Here is a 22,283-nt window from a genome sequence, read left to right as displayed (position 1 = left end):
TTATATAAAATCATGATTCTTGCCCAGGTAATTTACTACTTTAAAAACCGTAAAATAGCATTAAACTTTCAAGTCGCATTTTAAAAAGTAAGCTTAACATAGGAATTTTGCCATAATATTATAACATTATGTTTTGATTTGCTAACAAATAATTTTATGGGGCGCCTGGGTGGCTCAGTTGGTTAAGCGACTGCCTTCGGCTCAGGTCATGATCCTGGAGTCCCAGGATCGAGTCCCACATCGGGCTCCCTGCTCAGCAGGGGGTCTGCTCCTCCCTCTGACCCACTTCCCTCTCGTGCTCTCTGTCTCTCATTCTCTCTCTCAAATAAGTAAATAAAATATTTAAAAAAACAAAAAACAAATAATTTTATGTATACCTAAATTGGAGAAGAACCTAATTTCCATTACAATATATGATTATGTAAATTTTGATACTAATTATAAGCTGCTACAAACTCTTGATATTTTTAATGTATAGTAATTTTGATTTGTGCCTTTGATAGCATATTTGTTATTTTTATTAATTACAACAATAGGGATACTATTGTGCAGTTTCAAATTCTTAATCACAAATACTTGGCTATTGGCAACATACCAAGTACACAGGGATCCTTTTCCATAAACATTGGATGAGGTAAATTCTACATAACTTAAGTACTTTAAATTGTAACTGAGACCTAAAAACTGTGTATAAAAAGGGCCATTTATGTTTGCCAAAAAATCTCTTTTTGAAGTTATAAATAATTAATGAACTTTAATACTAGATTCAATTTTGAACATCTATTTTCCTACCACAAAAATTTTTATTTCAAGTATCTTTTTCATTAAAAAATATTTAATTCTAAGTATTATTTTTTATAAAGATACCATCATACCACCATTTTTTATAAAGATACTAAAATTAAAAGCATGACCTGTACTTTAAGACATTGTCTTACATGAAACATTGAGGAAGGTGAGGAAGATGGTACAATTGTAGGAAAAGCAATAACTAGCAAAAAGAGATGTTCTGTTTGTTGTCTAGTAAGTCTGTTTCCATTATGTACTTGGGAATTATATTAAACATTTCAATTGGTGTTGTTAAAACCAAAAAATTAAGCATTAATCCATAAAATTAAATAATTCCATCAGAATTATAAGAGCTTTTCCTTTCTACATTGATATAGAATTTCATAGCAATTTAAAATCATTAGAAATTTGAAACTAAATTTGATGAAACAAGTTTTATAACTTAGAGCTGCTTGCTCTCTCTGTAATGATTCAGCAAGAAATTATGCTGTCTCCAAAGGCAAGCTTTGATTTGTAATTGAGATTAAATCCAATGACAGTGAACTGCAGTAACTGTCCAGATTTTTTACTTATACAAGAATCACATTACATCACGTTTTTCTCAAGCTATAACACTGTACAGACTGACCCTTGCAAATATTTTTTTCCAAGATTTTCATGAAGATCTTTGTAATGAAACCTATTAAACAAATGGGTCAGCAATTACTACTTGTGGCTATTTAGCACATAATTTCTTCCCAGTAATTTTCATTTTGTTGTGGCAGCAACAAATTCAATAGATTGATGCCTCCAATTCTTTGCTTCTATGCTATAGTCAAAGCCAAACAAAGATGTTTGCTCATAACAAAGCATCTATTGAGGGAGAAAAAGAGACTGATTATTGTTCTGAGACTCTGACTTTCGGTTATCTTTGTGGGAATGAGGAACTCTTCTTTCCTTATTATTACTGTTTTAGGTAATACCAGGTTATTATAACATCAGAGAAAGAGCCATTAGGATCTTTCATGCTGTTATTATCTAGGCCTATAAGCTTGTATAAAGATAGAAATGAAGTAAGATAGCGCTTTCTTCAGAGGTATCCCTAGTGAAAGGACTCTAAAAAAAAAAAGAATTATTTGTGAGTACACTGAGACTATATGGCTTCCATGATTGTGTCAGTATACTGCTGGTCAGTTTGTAAATCTTAAAATATGAAACTTATTTATTAAAAGTCTAATACTAGGAATTCATATTGGAATTCATTATGACTTTTAATACTTCAGGTTAGGCTCTTATTTCCTCCCATTACTATTATGCTTTGTTTTGCAATATAATTCTCTTTTCAAATATTAGTTCATTTCTTATTCAAAGGGAAAAATAGAACCAATAACCTGGAATCTCAGTAGTCTTTTTGTATTGTTTTTAAATGGATAGTTTTAAGTGATCTCTTCTGATTATATATAACTAAATCTATTATAGTTACCGTAGTCTTATGAGAATTTCTAATTTTAAGTTTTATTTTATTTTTCATGTATGTGTAGAATAATGCCGGGCTGGAAGATTTTGAAAGGAAAAAAACCCTTGGAACAGGTTCATTTGGAAGAGTCATGTTGGTGAAACATAAAGCCACTGAACAGTATTATGCCATGAAGATCTTAGATAAGCAGAAGGTTAGTGTATTTGTCTTTATTTACCTGAAGGGTAAACTTCAGTTTTATCAGCTAGATTATTAAACAGATGCAATATAATGACTTTCCATTGATACCTTCAGATAATTTTATTGTTGCACTTAATTTCATCCTTATTTATTGTGACTATATGATACGTAGTTAATAGTTAAGTATATGGGGATACATTATTATTTCAATAATTATATTTATATAATAGGTATGTGTATGTTTACTAACAAAATACTGAATTCAACATGTAAAGAACAGGCATCTCTACTACATTCTGCCTTGTGGAAAATGTAGAGATCCGTTGTACTTGATCTTTAGATTGAGGTAACAAAAACTTGGTGATTTTATTTTATGACTTGTTTTGATTGACAGTAGAAGCCCTTTGTTTAATGTGATTGAGTTTGCTGAATTTAAAATGTCAGTTAAACCAGAAAAAAGTTGGAATAATAATATTATAAAAAATATCAAATGATGATATTGTATGCCTGAAACTTATAAATATAATGTTAGATGTCAGTTGTATCTCAGTAAAAAGACTAAATCATTTTGAAAAAAAAATTTATAAGTTTTTATCACATATTGGTATATCTATCTGATGAATCAGGATGTCTGAATTATTCATGGTTTAATTGTTAAACTTCCATTTTCCTGGTAATCATGTACAATTAAGGGAATGTGAAAGAAAAAGGGTAAATCTTGATATTAGATATTAGGTTCCCAAGAATAACATTTTGGCTTACTGGAATGTAGGAAAATGTGGGGTAAACAATACTGAGCTGGATGTGGAGTAAACGGTACTGAGCTAGTAGTCAGGGGTACAGATGGCTAGACTGATGCTGTCCAATAGAAATAGAATGTGCCACGTAAGTAATTTTAAATTTTTTAGTAGCCACATTTAAAAAGTAAAAAATAATAGTTGAAGTCAATCTTAATAGATTTTATTTAGCCCAGTGTATCTAAAATATTATCATTGCAACATGTAATTAACAAAAAACAGAGATATCTTACTTCCTTCATACTAAATCTTCAATATCTGATGTCTATATGACACTTATGGTATATCTCCATTCAGGTCAGCCACATTTCAAGTGTTAAATAACCACATGTAGCTAGTAGCTACTATGTTGGACAGCACAGCATTAGACTGGTCTGCAGTTCCAGTCCAAAATGCTTTAAAATAAAAAACAAATTTAACCTCCAACATGAAAAGAATAATGACTTAAATCTCTCTAAAATTAAATACACCCATACACACATTTAATTAATTAATACTGCCCTTTTTCATGTAACTTTTTTAACATGCTTCCTGAAAAAATAGTTTAATCACTCTGTCCACTAAGTCACTTCCTCTTAATTCTTTAACCCACAATAATTTAACTGTCTCCTTGTTTATCTCCTACCTCCTGCTACTCCACTGAAATGGCTCTATCACCAGTCCAGTGGCCTCATCAACAAAACCAGTGGGCTCTTTTTGCTCATCTTATATGACATTTTAGAGCCTCTGATTGTGCTGACCACTCCCTTGAAACTCTCTTGTCCCTGGAATTCTGTAACCCCTTGTTCTTCTAATTATGCTCGCCTTTCTGGGCTCTTCTTTTTTAGGTATCTTTTCCTATTATTTTTTCCTGTCTACTCTTTAAAGACCGTTAATTTCAATCTCTGGACTGTCCCCTTGTCTCGTTTTCATATTCTCCCTCTGGATTCTGTCCAAGCTTCAATTCATCCTTGAGCCTACACCCCTAATTTGTACAATCTGAGCACAGAGCTCTTAGAGACCGACTAGTCCTTGCTCTGATTTTCTAGATGAGGTCATTGGGTCTCAGAGAGAGTAAGTGACTTGTACACTTGTGTTGGTAGCACACAGAATACTTCAAAAGTTTGATTTGAATCAAATATTCTTTATTAAACCTGTCATTAAAATGTTATTGTCTGGATAGCCCCTAATATTTTGTTATCTTTCTTAAGGAATTAATATATGCTTTAGTCATAAAATATCAAAAGGGTTATACAACATGCCATTTTTATGTTTGAAGTATTTAGGGAAGAAGTTTTTAATTCCTTTTTTTTTTCTTGACAAGACAGTGACTTGTTAAGTAAATTACTGAGAAGGTTACCTCATAGATAAATCATGGCAAGAGAGTATTTGCCACCCTAAGTCATTTCTGCTATGGCAGTGTTCTGAATCTATTACAAAGACTTTATATTTTGAATTTTTTCAAGTTTATTTATTTGAATTTGACAAAGATAAGTAATAAAATAACACTCCATAATCACCTTCTTTTCTGTTAGTGAAGTCACACACCTTTCAATTTTGGCTTCTCCTATCTTAGGGTGTATGGGTTAACGGGAAGGAATCAGTACAGAAATTAAGGAAATCGCATTTCTTCATTACATACAATGTGTCAGGCATTGCTAGGAATTTTGTATTTACTGTATCAGTGAATCTTCACAATTTTGTGTGACATTAATCTCCCTTTTAAGCCAATGACCTTTCTATTTAAGTAGTTTTTCCAAAATCAAACAGGCTAGTAAGATAAACCAAGAATTTGACTAGGTTGGTCTGATTTCTGTGCCTATACTTCTTATTAATTTTTCCTTTAAAATGTATTTGTTACCCCTAAGATCCTTTCTACCACCACCTAGTTTGGTCCCTCATTAACATTAACTGGGCTTTCCCAGTAACATCTTAATTTCCACAACCCCAGACTTTTCACCTTCTATTAATTCCCTTCCTCACTGCCAAAAAAGTTTTTCTTACCATATCATATGATTTTTACTCACTCAAAAAGTTTCCTAATATTTATTCAATAAAAGCAGAACTCTGCATCCTACTTCCAAACTCTTCATAACTTTCTTCCATACTTTACCATAGTCTTATTTCACACTGTTCCCCTACAAATCCTCTATTCTCTACTTCTCTGATTGAAACTTGACCCCCAGGAGAATACAGTGCCATCTCTGTGGGCTGGGGGGAGTATGTGATGATATATAGCCCATCTTCCTTATCAAAAACTCCCCAAGTATTTGGCTAAAAAAAAATTAGCCAATAAGTAATCATTTGTAAATGCTTTTAAATATACATAAACCAACAGAAATATTAAGAAGTAAATATAAATTTTATATGAATGTTGAAAATAAAACATGGACTAAACTCCCAGGGTTACTTGTTATTTTTTTCTCTGCCATTTAGGGATATTTCATTACCAAATCTTGAGAAGCATTGTCCTAAGCTATTGTCAGATGAAACTAGCACTCAGACTGACCTTTGTGTATTTCCCCCTTCAAGTAATTGTTCGGGATATTAACCCTGACTACAGTATCTCCTCTCTCTTTTCCTAATCTTTGTTATCTATTCATCTGTAAGGCCCAGCTGAACTCTCACCCTTTTTAGTAGATTATAATAACAGTTGATATTTTTTTGAGCTTTTATTTTGTGCCAGGCATTGTGTTAATCACTTCACATGCATTATGCAACACAGTCACTTTTAAAGTAGGTATTATTATCAATGTTTTATAGATGAAGAATCTGGAATTAGAAAGATTATGTACTGGGCCTAACATAAACGTTTTCTTGTCTGAACACTTACAACATGATAACTCTCATTTGGCAACTATTTGCATATTAATATTCACATATTCATATACCATACTTCCAAAGAGATTTTATGCAGCATTAAGGCAGACACTTCATTGTCTTTATCTCAATTGTATTATTATGCCTTGTATGTAGTAGTATGCACATTTAAAAGTAAATTAGATTTTAATTAGTTAACTTTTTAAATTAACTTAAAAATTAACTAGGCATTTATGCTTTGCCAGTTCTTTTATCATATATATATCGTATATCATTTATTTCTATTTTTAATTGTTATGCCCTACATACACATAGTTGCCTTAGAGCTATAATGCAGAAAGCCTATCTATTGCAGTTTTTATTACTTCTTCAAAGGAAACACATTGTCAATGCCTAACTAAAAGGCTACTATATGATAATATACAGAAATAAACAATGTGTTACATCTAGACAATGAAATATTATTCAGCCCTCAAAAGAAATGAGCTATCAAGCCATGAAAAGACATGTAAGAACTTGAAATGCATATTACTAAGTGAAAGAAGCCAGTTTGAAAAGGCTACATACTCTATGATTCCAACTATATGACATTCTGGAAAAGGCAAAACTGTGAAGACAGTAAAAAAGATCAGTGATTGCCTGGGGTTAGTAGGAAGGAATGGATGATTAAGTGGAGCACAGAGAAATTTAAGGGCAGTGAAAAGTACTCAGTGTGGTATTATAATGGTGCACACATGTCATTATACATTTGTCCAAACCCACAGAATGTACAACACCAAGAGTAAACCCTAGCATAAACTATGGACTCTGGATGATAAAGATGTGTCAATGTAGGTTCATCACTTGTAACAAATGTACCACTCTGGTGGGGGGGATTTTGATAGTGGGGGAGGCTATGCCTGTGTGGGGAAGGGAGTCTCATGGAAAATCTCTGTATCTTTTGCTCAATTCTGTGAACCTGAAACAGCTAAAATTTAAAAAAAATTTTTTTAAGCCTATATATTTTTAAAAGTAAATACAAAGCAATAGTAATTTTCCAGCTAATGTTACATAATTTATTGTGATAAGTATGGACTAGTTAGTTCTGTAACTAGTTAGAATTTGGATGGAAGTGGTGCAGCCACTTCATATTACAGATAAAAAAAACCCTGAAATCCTAAGAGTTGAAATAACATCTCCAAAATCACGAAACTTCTTGATTAGAAGGCCTAGATTAGAATACAGATCTTCTGACTCTCAGTCAAGTAATCTTTGCTCAGTATTATTTTTATACTATAACTGTATATACTAATAACTGGATGGTATCTTTACCTTTCTTATTTATGTTCAACTTCTTCAACTCTGTGACTATCCCACACTGACAGTAAGCCTCTAGCAAGAAAGAATGCCACATTCTAATGACTTACACATATACTGGACAGTTATTTATATCTCCCTAAGGTCACCTTTTCTTAAATTAAAAATGGAATCACATGTGGGATAGAAACATAGTCTTCATGAAGATAAGTTGCTTTCCCCTGCTATGTATTAATTGAGTAGATAATCCAGAGGAAGCTTGATTAATCCTAAATGACCTATTTGTTATAAAGACGTAGTTGACAAACTGAGGGTTGCTGGAGTGGTGGGGTTGTGAGAGGGATGGGGTGGCTGGGTGATAGACATTGGGGAGGGTATGTGCTATGGTGAGTGCTGCAAATTGTGTAAGACTGATAAATCACAGACCTGTACCCCTGAAACAAATAATACATTATATGTTAAAAAAAAAAAAAAAAGATTGGAGAAAGGGAAAATGAAGGGGGGGAAATTAGAGGGGGAGACGAACCATGAGAGACTATAGACTGAGAAACAAGCTGAGGGTTTTAGAGGGGAGTGGGGTGGGGGGATGGGTTAGCCTGGTGATGGGTATTAAGGAGGGCAAGTATTGAATGGAGCACTGGGTGTTATACGCAAACAATCATGGAACACTACATCAAAAACTAATGATGTAATGTATGTTGACTAACATAACATAATAAAATAAAATTTTAAAAAATTAAAAAAAAAAAGACATAGTTGGTTTTTTGCCAGTATTTTGTGTGTCCTCTCTTGTGGCTGCACAAATTGAATTTTTAGAATTTAATCTTGTATTTATTCAGGTATTAGGAAATGAACAGATTGTTCATTTTTACCCACTGTTTTTCAATTATTGGCTTTTCTTCAGTCCTTAATTTCCTTGCTGATCTTCTGAAGACTTAAAATCAATACCTACTTATTGCAGTGATTTGTACCAACTACTTTAGTGTAATGACTATAGGTCATTAGGAGCTAAGCATTTTCACATACTAATTTTTTAAGTAATGTATTAGGAGTCTATTTCTTCTTAGCTTTTGCTTCTTGACTGAAAATCATAGTTGACCTTCTTTAGACCAAATTTTAATCTGTTGTTAGGTTTTTCATTTGAATCTGATAAACCTAGTTGGTAGTTAATATCACCTTATCCAACTTAGTGATTTTGCTTATCCAAGCTCATTATTACATGAGAAGCATTTTAAGTTTTTTCTTTTAAAATTATAGTAAATTTTAAATTCTGTTCAAGTACATTAAATATATTTATCTCTTAATCACAGGTTGTTAAACTGAAGCAAATAGAGCACACCTTGAATGAGAAAAGAATATTACAGGCGGTGAATTTTCCTTTTCTTGTTCGACTGGAGTACTCTTTTAAGGTAGAATTTACAGAATTCAAATAAAATATTTTTACCCTCATATATTTTTAAAAATATGAAACTATGATAGAATTCTAAGCCAGATGATAAACCTAGAGAATATGAATAAACAAAAAAGTAATATATTTAGATGTTATGTAATTAAATCTTACTGTGCTTACAAACTTAGGTTAACATTTGACAAGGTTTTGGTTCTCCATAGGGAAACTTTTAAAGGTAATGTGTAATTTTTCATGAGATGGTATTACAAATTCAAATATTTTCAATTTATCAAAATCCATAGAAATATCTTATTAAGCAGTTCTTAAACTCATGCAAATGAATGTGCCCACATACCCTCCCTTTTAAACCTTTTCTGATACAATCTTACCATCTTCTTTTCCATGTTAATTTGTTCTAGTCTTTCCATTTATATAAGGCAGAACAGTCTTTGGCCTTCCATTCAAGTGTCTCATAAAATTACACAAGATTTATTCTTGAAGTTGGCAGCTTCTCAGCTCTTTAGAATGATTCTTGGCATCTCTGCAATATTGATTCATATGAACCATTTTAACCTTTTTCCTTTTCCTCCTTTATTCTTTAAATCAGATGAACATCTGTGTATTTAGGATGATGTTAAAAATCATTAATCTCTCTGACCTAATTTAATACATAAAATGTTAACATTCTTACTTTTTCAAATTGTTATTTTAACTGTTACTCCTTTGCATACACTATAGCATTAAGTCATTGCCTCAGTGTCTAATTGTTCAAAAGTTAGTGTTCCCTGCAAGGACAGGAACAGCAAAAATCCCAGACTAATTTGTGGCAAGAAAACTAGGAGGAAAAAAAAATGAATTCCTCATTGTAGAAAAATTAGAGCCTCTTCCATTTATTCTCTCTTTCCCAATGTTAGTAATCTCTCGGGTGGATTTTTAAATTTGTCTTTTTCTAATTTAACATGGTGTTATCTTAAAATATTTTCTTGAAATAAGCTAGGTTTCATAATTTTGATTTATTCTTCTTTATTCATAGGATAATTCTAATTTATACATGGTTATGGAATATGTCCCTGGGGGTGAAATGTTTTCACATCTAAGAAGAATTGGAAGGTTCAGGTAACTAATATTTTATCCTCCTCAAATCTTTATATGCTGTGTGTTTGTTTAAAACCAAATTTTTAAGTTATTGTCAATGCTAAAAATTTATTTCATTTAATTTAGTAATATGTTAGCTATATGAAGAAATTATGTAGAAACATTAATAAGAGGCCACACCATACTAAGTTTTTTTTGTTTTTTTAAAGATTTTATTTATTTATTTGACAGAGAGAGACAGCGAGAGAGGGAACACAAGCAGGGGGAGTGGGAGAGGGAGAAGCAGGTTTCCCCCCGAGCAGGGAGCCCGATGCGGGGCTCCATCCCAGGACCCTGGGATCATGACCTGAGCCGAAGGCAGACGCTTAACGACTGAGCCACCCAGGCGCCCCCACACCATACTAAGTTTTAAAAATCAAATGAAAGGGGTGCCTGGGTGGCTCAGTTGGTTAAGCAACTGCCTTCGGCTCAGGTCATGATCTCAGGGTCCTGGGATCAAGCCCTGTATCGGGCTCCCTGCTCAGCAGGGAGTCTGCTTCTCCCTCTCCTTCTTTCTGCTCCCCCACCCCCCGCTCATGCGTACTTTCTCTCAAATAAATTTTAAAAATCTTAAAAATAAATAAAAATAAAATGAAAGCACCAATTACCATTGTAAATATTCTACCATTGGTAGGTATTATGAAGGTCCATTATTTAAAGAATTTTCAGAAGATGCAAAAATTTAATTTAAACATACTAATATTAATTGAACAAGTATTAATAATACAACTCTGGGGAAGAGGTTTGTGTAAAGATGAAGATAAGAAAGGGAGTACATAGAAAAGATAATAACAGGGGCGCCTGGGTGGCTCAGTTGGTTAGGCGACTGCCTTCGGCTCAGGTCATGATCCTGGAGTCCCGGGATCGAGTCCCGCATCGGGCTCCCTGCTTGGCAGGGGGTCTGCTTCTCCCTCTGATCCTCCTCCCTCTCATGCTCTCTATCTCTCATTCTCTCTCTCTCGAATAAATAAATAAAATCTTAAAAAAAAAAAAAAAAAGAAAAGATAATAACAGTACCATAGTGATGAGATTATGAAAGTTTGTTTCAAACAAATTTAATTCTTCTTAAAGTTGTTGCTATGTTGAGTTTTAAAAATATATATGTAATTTAAAGAGTTTGGGGCACCTGGGTGGCTCAATCGGTTAAGCATCTGCCTTCAGCTAAGGTCATGATCTCAGAGTCCTGAGATCGAGCCCCACATCAGGCTCCCTGCTCAGCGGGGAATCTCCTTCTCCCTCTCCCTCTGCCTGCTGCTTCCCCCTGCTTTTGCTGTCTCTCTCTCAAATAAAGAAATAAAATCTTTAAAATAAATAAAGAGTTTCTACCTTACATTAGGTTATTACTTACAAGGCTACACAGTTTTAAAAATAGATTCTGTTAACCTTACCTGTGTGTAATAGTTTGTAAGCTACTACTGTTTATTAGTAATCACTAATAGAATGAAGCTGAAACCCAGAGCAGGTCCAGCTTCATTTAGCACATTATGTGTTGGCATGATGAAAGCACGTGTCAGAGTTCAAACTGGGCTGATGATCGTAATCCGACTCGGAAAAAAGATGATGATAGACTCAGATCATCACAAGATCATATTCAATTATGGGCCAACATTAGAGTTATTTTAGTTACCTGAGGCCTAAGCCAAAATTCATTTATTGACCTAATATGATAAGGCACCTAATATGTATCAGGCACTGTGCTAATGCAGAGCAACTTCTGTTTATTTTTAATGATTCCTTTCACCTCCTGTTGTCCTCTTTCCTACTACTCTTATCCACACAGGCCCAGAATCCTCAGATTGCCCTATGATAATTCAGTTTTACACTGAAACACTACACCTAAACCTGGCTTCAAAAACTATTTTGTCCATTTTCTGTAATAACTAATTCCTTTCCTTTGCAACTCCCCACACTGGTATTTCTTTAATACTTGACTTGGTACTAGGAGGAAAAGCAAGTTGATTGCAATAATTCACACTGAGACACTGTCTTTTCTAATCTTTCACTCGTACTACATGTACACTTGAGAGGTTGCTAACTCCTATTTTAGAAACTTTGAGGAAACAAGAATACTGAGTTATTGTTGAGCATGGCTTTAACCAGAATCAGGGCAGTCACTATGAGTCTCTACTTAAACAGCAACTGTCTAGATTTAAAGCTGTTTCAGCATTAAGTCTTCCTACAGAATATTTTGCTTTCCTCTTTCAACAATTTGATTACAGATCTATGTAATGTTCATATTCCTCCACTCACATGTCAGTGTGTGGAAATAAATATAAAATGCTTAATGCATCTTATATTTGTTCTGATAAATTTGTATTTATTTATAAGTATAAGATGCTATGTGCATCTTGTATTTACAGATGCATGGAAAATTGGAGGGGACCTTCCAAGTCAAATACTTCCAAAGTTAGGGATATTTCAATGACAAGGATGATTCTTCCAATTTCCCTTTAAAATGTCCCTCCCCCATTCCTGTCATACAATGTATGATACAGATTTTACAGTCTTGAGGTGGGGCTAAAACTCTAAAGGTATTATAAAATATTTTCCCCTAAAAGTATTTTTCTTTACATACTCATTTACTCAACAAATATTTTCTTAGCATCTGATATGTATCAGGCTAGAACCTAGGAAATACAGTGACAAGTAAAAGGAGCAGCATATATAATCTTTTTTGGAAATTCTATTTCTGGTGCTATGAGATCAAATTAATGCCAGCCATCTTGAGGGAAATTCTATTCATAGTTCATGTTATTCACTGAGGACATAAATCTGAAAGTCATTGCAGTTTATCAGGCCAATTAGCAGAATTCATTGTGTATGCTAGAAGATGAAATAGAAACTCAAATTAGAAAATCAGTACATCCTTTGGAGTAATACTCAGAATGTGGCATCAACATTACACTGATCTATCAATTGATCTGATTTGTGCATACAAGAACTGGACATGTTTACACATACTGTTTACATCTATGTTTATATATCTGTGTAAACATGCATAGAAGATTTGGAAATTCAGACACTGGGATTGTATCTACGGTTTCTGGATAGGATTATGGGTGCTCTTTACTCTTCATCAATATTTTATGATTAATTTTTTAATGAGACTATATCATTTTTATAATAGGAATAGTCTGGGTGAAATGACATTAGTCTTCAGATTAATGCAGTTAAACAACTTCTGTGTAGTGAAATTCTTTAAGCACTTAAATTTGTGAGAAAGGCAGACAGAGCGTATCAAAAGTAACAGTGGCCTGATAGACAATGTAATTGACACATTTGCTCTTCAGTCATTCTCAAGGTCAGACATAATTATAAAGACATCAGTATCTTCTAATATGGCAAATAATAATTTAAAATAAGATGACTATTTTAGAGTTATGTTTTTCTTCAGTATGTGCTGCTTCCTAAGTATACTAAAAAGTATTATTTGAAGATAATTCAGAGGTTTAGTAGATACTCGGAAACTAACAAGATTCTTTATATATGTTCAAAAGAAAATTTTTTGCTTCCAAAATATCTCTACCCCATATTAAGTTTTTTACATAATCTATTAATTACCATGTGTGAACCCATTTTATAGAAAAATCCATGTTTTTTTCTTTGTAGTGAACCCCATGCACGGTTCTATGCAGCTCAGATAGTGCTAACATTCGAGTACCTCCATTCACTAGACCTCATCTACAGAGATCTAAAACCTGAAAATCTCTTAATTGACCATCAAGGGTATATCCAGGTATGACTTGAACACATTTATGTAATGTATTTGAGAAAATACTAGGTAAAAGTTGTATGTCTTTAACCTCAACTATCAATACTGGATTTTTTTTCTTTGAGCGAGACAATTACTTCTTCCTAATAGCTTAAATTGAGCTCATAGTTCTGCCACTATTACAGAGACCTAAAATCCCATCAAGAATAGAACCTGTTTATACCTCCCATGGTCTGTAGTTGTGGACGGAACACAGGATCCTACATACAGAAATATATAGAATAGCTAAATTTGTGAGCTCTCATTTGGTGCCAGGCATTATTCCAAGTGTTTTACATGTATCATCTTTTTTAGCCCTGATAACCTTATAACGTGTAAGTCCTGCTGTTATCCTCATTTTAAGGCTGACGACATTAAGGCAAGCAGGTCACACAGGCAGTAGAGTCAGAATTTGAACCCATTCTGTCTCTAGAGCCTATTACCCCTTAACACCACAGTGCAGCTGCCAAAGCGCCCTGGCTACCAGTACTCAACGAGTGGAGGTGTTTTCTTTCTGCTGCTTTTATCAGTAGAGTGAGAGCATTCCTATTTACAGTTATCAGTAGGTTCTCCTGTTGATACTTTTGCACTTCTGATGACATAATTCATGGCAGAGCATATGCTAGACTCAAGGACTACTTCTGGCACTGCTTCATTTTTCTTAAAACTATTTACTGTTACCTTTTTTGATGTTTATTTCTTTGAGTCAGGGAAAGTTCTCCAGAGTGAACCTTCATTCACTAATAGTGGCCGGCATGGATTAATCTCAATTATATTGACTTAATTTTTTTTCACGGTTTTAATTTAACCCTGATTTTTAACTTTCAATTTAGGTATGATAAATACGTTTATTGTGAACTAATGAATGTTCACAAGTTTGTTTGTTTGTTTTTTATAGGTTACAGACTTTGGGTTTGCCAAAAGAGTTAAAGGCAGAACTTGGACATTATGTGGTACTCCAGAATATTTGGCTCCAGAGATAATCCTCAGCAAGGTATATTTATAATGCCATTATGTAAGAAGTAAAAATATAAGGCATGCATCACTGTGGACTTTTACAAAAATAGTTTACTGATCTAATATTACACTTTTACCTAATCTAAATTACGAATTTATGTCTGTTTGATTACTAAAATAATAATTACTTACAGTCTACCACTAATCCAGTAACCTCTCAATTTTAACTCTGGATCTAAGAGAAATAGTATGGTAGAACATAGGAAATATAGTCAATAATATTGTGATACCTTTGTATTGTGGCACATGATAACTAGATTTATCGTGGTGACCATTTCATAATACATATAAAATGTTGAATCAGGGGCGCCTGGGTGGCTCAGTCGTTAAGCATCTGCCTTCGTCTCAGGTCATGATCTCAGGTTCCGGGATCGAGCCCCGCATCGGGCTCCCTGTTTGGCGGGGAGCCTGCTTCTCCCTCTCCCACTCCCCCCTGCTTGTGTTCCCTCTCTTGCTGTGTCTCTCTCTGTCAAATAAATAAATAAAATCTTTAAGAAAAATAAATAAATAAAATAAAATGTTGAATCACTCTATTGTCCACCTGCAAGTAATATTGTATGTCAACTATACTTCAAAAAAATAATGTGAATAAATCTAACCTCCAGATCCATATTTTTTTCTTCCAGTTTTACTGAGAATAACTGCCATATATCACTGTATAAGTTTAAGGCATACAATACCGCATGATGGTTTGATTTACATAGATTGTGGAATAGATTACCACCATATGTTTAATTAACATACATCATCTCATATAGATGTAGTAAAAAGAAAAGGAGAAAGTCCATGTTTTGAAAGCAAAATCATAGCCTTTTCATAATTATTCCCAGTAACAGGAAGGCGGGAAACCTTTGTGTGTGTTATCCCACAAGGCAAATGTAAAAATGATATGTACTAGTTCTCAATTCTTCTGTTCCAACTTTACCAATTAAATGAAAGAAATGTATGCAAATTTCTTTTTAGTTTAAAACAGGAATATTATAGCAATTGAATATAGTCTTTTTGAAGATAAGTTTTCAAAGCAGTGAAAATGTGGTGAGAGAAATTTGTATCATATCTAAAAGGATGGTTTCAGTTGTTTTCCTTCCCACTGCCATCCCTATGTGGGGAAAGCTAGAAAGGAGAAATTAACAATGACTGAACACAAATAGTGACAAGGAAAGAAAAATGGATAGCACACATGCCTTGATATTTACAAACTGGAAAACCACCCCTTGAATAATTGAAATTTGGCTAACCTATAGAAATATAAGAATAAAATAAATTACCTCATTCAACTTTCCTCTCGTTATCTATAATTTAAATCATCTATAACTTTTCAGTCTTTTGTAATCTTAAGTATCATTGCTGTTAACACATTTTTTTCTGTGAGAACACTTAACAATGTGATGACAGAATAAGCACCAAAACTTTAAAAAATGTGTATATATTGTAAAAGTAATAGATGTTCATTGCACAAAATTTGGAAAAGGCAGAGAAATAAAAAGAAACAACCAAAAAACCTATCATCTCACCATCCAGAGACAGCCTTTTTAAAAAAAAAAAATTTCAATATATTTTTCCATGCATGTTATCATAGTTGAGATATAGTGAATGTATAGTTTGTACTCAGCTTTTTACACTTGAATGATAACAAGCATGCAAACATCATTCTAATGGCTTGTTTGCAAATATATCAAAAAGTATTTTGCCATTCTTCTATTGCCAAATGTTCAGGACATTCCTTTTTCTTTTTCTTTTTTTGCTATTATAAATAACTGTAATAAACATAAACATTTTGTGCGTAAAGCTTTTTCTGCATTTCAAATTATTTTTCCAGGGCAGATTCCCAGAAGTAGAATTACTGGGACGAAGGGTATGAACATTTTTAAGTTTCTCCATAAATATTGCCAGAGTGCTTTTCAAAAAGATTGTAACATTTTACACTCTTTCTAGCAGTGTGAGAGTGACTGTTTAGTCACACTGTCTAGCATTAGATATTCTTATTTTTAAAATCATTACTAATAGGCAGTAAGTGATATTTTATAATTTTAAGTCTCATCTTTGGTTATTAGATTTTTTTAATGCTTTATAGACATTTGGTGGGTTTTAGGTATGTGTGTATCTGAATTATTAGTTCATGTCCTTTGCCCATTTATCTGTTGTAATTTAGTTTTTCTTACTGATTTAATTCTCTATACCTAGGGTATTAAAATCTGGTATAGTTTTTATAAACATTAACACAACAATCTCAAAAATAGAAATCAAAGTTTAATAAAAGGTTCTGGCTCAACATCACATGCCTTCATTATAGTAAAAATACTGTAATGAATGACATTAATCGTGAGTTGAATTAAAAGAGTTAAAGCAAAGTTGATGCCCATTTCTATTAGTGAAACAAAGTGCTATTCTTTTTATGCTAGTCTCCCTTTAAAAACACATAAAGAAAAAAAATCTCTATATTATAGTATATTTTACCTAATAATTTGAAAATTAAATAGTTTGTAAAGCTAAAATTAAAAAAGAAATTTGGAGTATGGGGAGTGGTGAGGGTAATTTGAGGGCAGAACAAAAGATGTGGCAAGAACTCAATTCTTCTCTCCATGATTGAGTTGGGTTTTTTTCCCCATAATCTTTTGTGCCAACTGACATTGATCATAATTGATAACAAACTTTATATAAACATGTTAATATTTTATTTTCTTATAAACACTGCTAGTTCTTAATTTTGGCAAGTTTAGTATGAGAGTAAAAAACAATTAAAAATAACCTTAGGATTGTACATTTGGGTTGTAGTGTACTTTCATGTACGTCATTTCCTTTTATTTGATAAAATGTGACCTGATATATTTTGTTCATTTTTTATTCTATCCTGAATACCTAGCTGCTCAGCAACTGCTCTTTAACAAATTTCATATGCTTGTAGATCATTTTGAAATCATCTGTGACTTCATTCTCTTCTGAGTAGATTAAGTAATAAATGATATTTTCTGCTGTTTATCTTAGGGCTACAATAAGGCAGTGGATTGGTGGGCATTAGGCGTGTTAATCTATGAAATGGCAGCGGGCTACCCCCCATTCTTTGCAGACCAACCAATTCAGATTTATGAAAAGATTGTTTCTGGAAAGGTAAGTAATACATTTTATTATTCCTCTGTCATTCATAATTTCTATAATGAGTAAGCTTTGTAGATTGACACCATTTAATGTCATGAGAATATTACCCTAAGTTGGGAAAAATACAAAAATATCCATAGTTGCTACCTTTGTATCTAGTGTTCATTTAAGATAACAAAATAAATATTAAATCATTGAAGTTTCTTATTTCTTTGTATCTCAGCCAGATTCACACTCGTGTGAAAGCTGACCTTCTGATCCGTGAACTTAAAATTTATAATATCACTTATTCAGAAGGTTCCCTGAATGTTCCTAATGTAGTAATTTATCTTTTTTACCGAAATCCAAATTTAAATCATGGATGCTGCATAGCTGGACTATAAGAACAAGACACCAATAGAATGAGTCCTATCCAGCCACCTAGAATCCACATATCAACACAGTATTGTTCCATATCTCACAGTGCAGATGTAGTCTACAGGGATCACAAGATTTTCAGTTATCCTTTACTTCATTTTATGGGGAAAGTTTTATTTTATGGCAGTATTCACAAATTAGGGGACTAACTAAAGAACTTATACTTCGGCAATGTCAAAAATAAAAAATAAATACTTCTTACAGATAACTAAGCAAGCTGTTGAAAGATTTACACTAAGGTAATACAGAAAGGCAGAATAGAATAGTTAAGTAATTAAGTATCACTGCTGTCAGGGAAATCCAAATCAAAACCTCAATGAGATACCACCTCACACCAGTCAGAATGGCTAAAATTAACAGGTCAGGAAACGACAGATGTTGGCAGGGATGCGGAGAAAGGGGAGCCCTCCTACACTGTTGGTGGGAATGCAAGCTGGTGCGGCCACTCTGGAAAACAGTATGGAGGTTCCTCAAAAAGTTGAAAATAGAGCTGCCCTATGACCCAGCAATTGCACTACTGGGTATTTACCCCAAAGATACAAATGTAGTGATCCGAAGGGGTATGTGCACCCCGATGTTTATAGCAGCAATGTCCACAATAGCGAAACTATGGAAAGAGCCAAGATGCCCATCGACAGATGAATGGATAAAAAAGATGTGGTATATATACACAATGGAATATTATGCAGCCATCAAAAGGAATGAACTCTTGCCATTTGCAACGACGTGGATGGAACTGGAAGGTATTATGCTGAGCGAAATAAGTCAATCAGAGAAAGACATGTATCATATGATCTCACTGATATGAGGAATTCTTAATCTCAGGAAACAAACTGAAGGTTGCTGGAGTGGTGGGGGTGGGAGGGATGGGGTGGCTGGGTGATAGATATTGGGGAGGGTATGTGCTATGGTGAGTGCTGTGAATTGTGTAAGACTGATGAATTACAGACCTGTATCTCTGAAACAAATAATACATTATATGTTAAAAAAAAAAAAAGAAGATAGTAGGAAGGGAGAAATGAAGGGGGATAAATCGGTGTGGGAGACGAACCATGAGAGACTATGGACTCTGAGGAACAAACTGAGGGTTCTAGAGGGGAAGGGGGTAGGGGGATGGGTTAGCCTGGTGATGGGTATTAAAGAGGGCATGTACTGAATGGAGCACTGGGTGTTATACGCAAACAATGAATCATGGAACACTATATCAAAAACTAATGATGTAATGTATGGTGATTAACATAATGAAATTAAAAATAAATAAAAATAAATAAATTTAGTAAAAAAAAAAAGGTATCACTGCTGTCCTTGTTACATTTGTAGATCTCTAGGCCTCAGGTTTCTTACCCTTGTTAATTGTTTTCACCCAGGAGAATATTAAAGTCCCTGTAAAAGAACTTTTGAGATAAATATCAAGAAAAATTAGTAGACAAGCCAGGTATTTATTTTTTAAGAATTTGAAAAGTAATTATGTAAAATCCCAAGAAAGAATAAGAACCAAAGATGATATGAAGAATGTTGAGAGAACTAAAATACTTTAAAATCACTGAATGAGAGAAGCATACAGTAGTCCACCCTTATCTGCAGTTCCAGTGGCCTGCAGTCAACTACGGTCCAGAGCAGGTGATCGTCCTTCTGAGGTATCATCAGAAGGTCAGTATTAGCCTCCCACTACGTCACACACCAACGTCATTCACCTCACTTCCTGTCCTCACGTAGGCCTGGTATCATGTCACGTCATCACAAGAGGGTGAGAGACATACAATAAGATCGTTTGATAGAGGGACAGACCCATGTAACTTTTATTACAGCAGCATAGTGTTACAGTGGTTCATTGTTGTTAGTCTCTTACTGTGCCTAATTCATAAATTATGCATTATCAGAAGTAGATTTACTTGGGAAAAGACAGCCAAAATTAAGAATGCAGAAATTACACTAATAGTTCCAAATAATTTAATTATAGATCATTACAAAGTTCCTGAATCTTTACTACATTGCTTTTATTTATCCTTAACTTTACAAAAGGAATAAAACTGTCTGACAAGGATGCCATCATAACTAAATTTCACTTACTTAGAAAAATTGCTTTATTTAAAATGAATGTATCTTCATTTGTATGAATTGGCCTTCATTGGCCAATCATTACATTGTCTAAAAAATTTTTTAACTGCTTATGAATATGTTTTCATTTCACATCAAACTTTAATAGGATACAATATTAACTTAATATTTAAATCTGCATATAGTCTAAAATCATAACTGTTTAAATCTGAGTCACCTTAACAACACCTTAGCAACATAAAATTTTATCTTATCACAGATATTTTTCTTCACTTATTTAAAAATAGGAGCGGATGTTTGGTGTACTATTGTTTTTAACTAAGGGTGCCAGATTATCTCTTCCCATATTGGATATAAAGTTATTTTCATCCCTTTTCCCTTTTGCTGCTAAAGTAGAACTCATGAAAGCAGAATATTGCCATTAAGTGATCTCTAAGATCTGTTTTATGTGAACATAAAGTCATGTGCACCATTCCCAATAAAACCATCTGTTTCAACACTCAAATCCAAACTAGGATGTATCTCTGTCTACCTTACAAAAGTATTATTATCTCTCTAGCTAGTAAATAAAAGTCAAATTGGAGACTAATATTTAAATTTTTTAATTACTCGAGTCATTAAAAATCAAATTATGGTCTTACAAATCCTGTATTTCTATTTAAAATCTTTAATGGTTTGAATGATACATCATTTAAAAACCAATGTTTCAATGAGAATTATTTTTTCTGATTTTTTAAAAGTGTGTTATTTTATGCAACATTTTATATTGATTACATTTTTCCATTCTGAAACCATGTTACAAAGATTATAGGTGTCAGTAACATCAAAGTTAAAATAAAATGTATTTAATGAAGTGATTAATTCACTGAAATACATACATTTGAAAATTAGATTAAGTACTTTCTCTATTACAATATTTTAACTGAGGTTGGTATTTTTAAATGCACAGAAAGATGATCAATCAGCTTGTTAGATTCTCTCCTACACATATTTTGCCTTTAAAAAAGGAGGAGGTGGTATTTTAAATGTCAAATTATTCATGCAATATCAAGGTTCAGGTTTAGAAATGCATAGTTGACAGAAAAGTCTTACAATTTTCGCATTATATTTGCCATATCCTAGCAATATATATGCTGAGTTTCTGTATATAGTCTAAATTTCATACTTCAGTGCCATATACTCCATGACAAGTATCAGTTATGGTTTCTACAGCAACTCTATCTGGTTGCATTACTCTTGGAATTATAAAAGTTGATATTGTGTTCAAAAATGATACTTGCAAATAAGGCAGTCAAGTAACAGCTGTTGTGGAAACCATAACTTTATAGTCCTTGACTTATATAATTAAAAAAATTCTGAGCTTCATTATAGATATAAAGTAAATATCATTCCATTTTTAGTGAGCACCAAAAATGTACAAGGAGACACTATACAAAATATAAAGTTGTAAACATACATATATATAGGATGATCAAAGAGGCAGTTCATTTATTCCTCAAGGGAAATTCACATTCACATGAAGGGTAATTGATTAGCGGTTAACTGGCTATTCCTTTTTTTGTCATGGGTCCCTAGAACCAATCCCAGGTTAGGTGATTCACTAGGAAGACTCACAAACTTCAGCATATAGTAATACTCAAGAAATTAATATCTTCTATTGTAACAAGTACCTTCATTATAAGGTACCTTATAACAAAAAGATATAAAGTAAAATCAGCAAAGGGAAAGGCTCATGGGGCAGTCTCTTGAGGAAACTAGGCAAAGTTTTCAAGAGTCTTCTCCCAGTTGAGTTACAAGGGATGAACTTAATTCTTTCAGCAACAAATTGTTATCTACCAGGGAAGCTCATTAGAGACTCAGAGCCCAAGGGTTTTATTGGGATCACATATACACCTTCTACTTAGTGCATACCTGCATCCCAAACTCACAGAGCAAAATAGATATTCAGCATAAGCCATATTGTTTGTACAAACAATCTAGGTACAGTGAACCACTCATATTATTTAGGGAAAGTTTCATATCAGTGTGAGGAACTGTTACCATGCCACTTCCCAGATAACCTGCCCAGGGCTAAACTTGCAAGCAGGCCTTCCTTAAGGGTAA

At 33.3% G+C, this 22,283-nt stretch overlaps 1 protein-coding gene across 3 annotated transcripts in view; it reads left to right on the top strand.

The window, feature by feature from the left end:
- PRKACB (protein kinase cAMP-activated catalytic subunit beta) overlaps positions 1-22,283 on the top strand; it is a 119,996-nt gene that overhangs the window by 83,273 nt on the left and 14,440 nt on the right. For all 3 annotated transcript variants that reach the window (XM_045897316.3, XM_064588932.1, XM_045897315.3), the window contains 6 exons: positions 2,310-2,438; positions 8,628-8,726; positions 9,741-9,823; positions 13,451-13,577; positions 14,491-14,586; positions 17,595-17,717. In XM_045897316.3, coding sequence (XP_045753272.1) covers positions 2,310-2,438; positions 8,628-8,726; positions 9,741-9,823; positions 13,451-13,577; positions 14,491-14,586; positions 17,595-17,717 — 657 coding nt within the window. The remainder of the gene's footprint in view (positions 1-2,309; positions 2,439-8,627; positions 8,727-9,740; positions 9,824-13,450; positions 13,578-14,490; positions 14,587-17,594; positions 17,718-22,283) is intronic.

This window comes from Mirounga angustirostris, unplaced genomic scaffold (genome assembly GCF_029215605.1).
Source record: "Mirounga angustirostris isolate CCGP_5_RB_7025 unplaced genomic scaffold, mMirAng1.0.hap1 SCAF_4, whole genome shotgun sequence".
Lineage (NCBI taxonomy): Eukaryota > Metazoa > Chordata > Mammalia > Carnivora > Phocidae > Mirounga > Mirounga angustirostris.
Note: the sequence above shows the minus strand (reverse complement) of the source record. Positions and strands in the feature narration are given on the sequence as shown.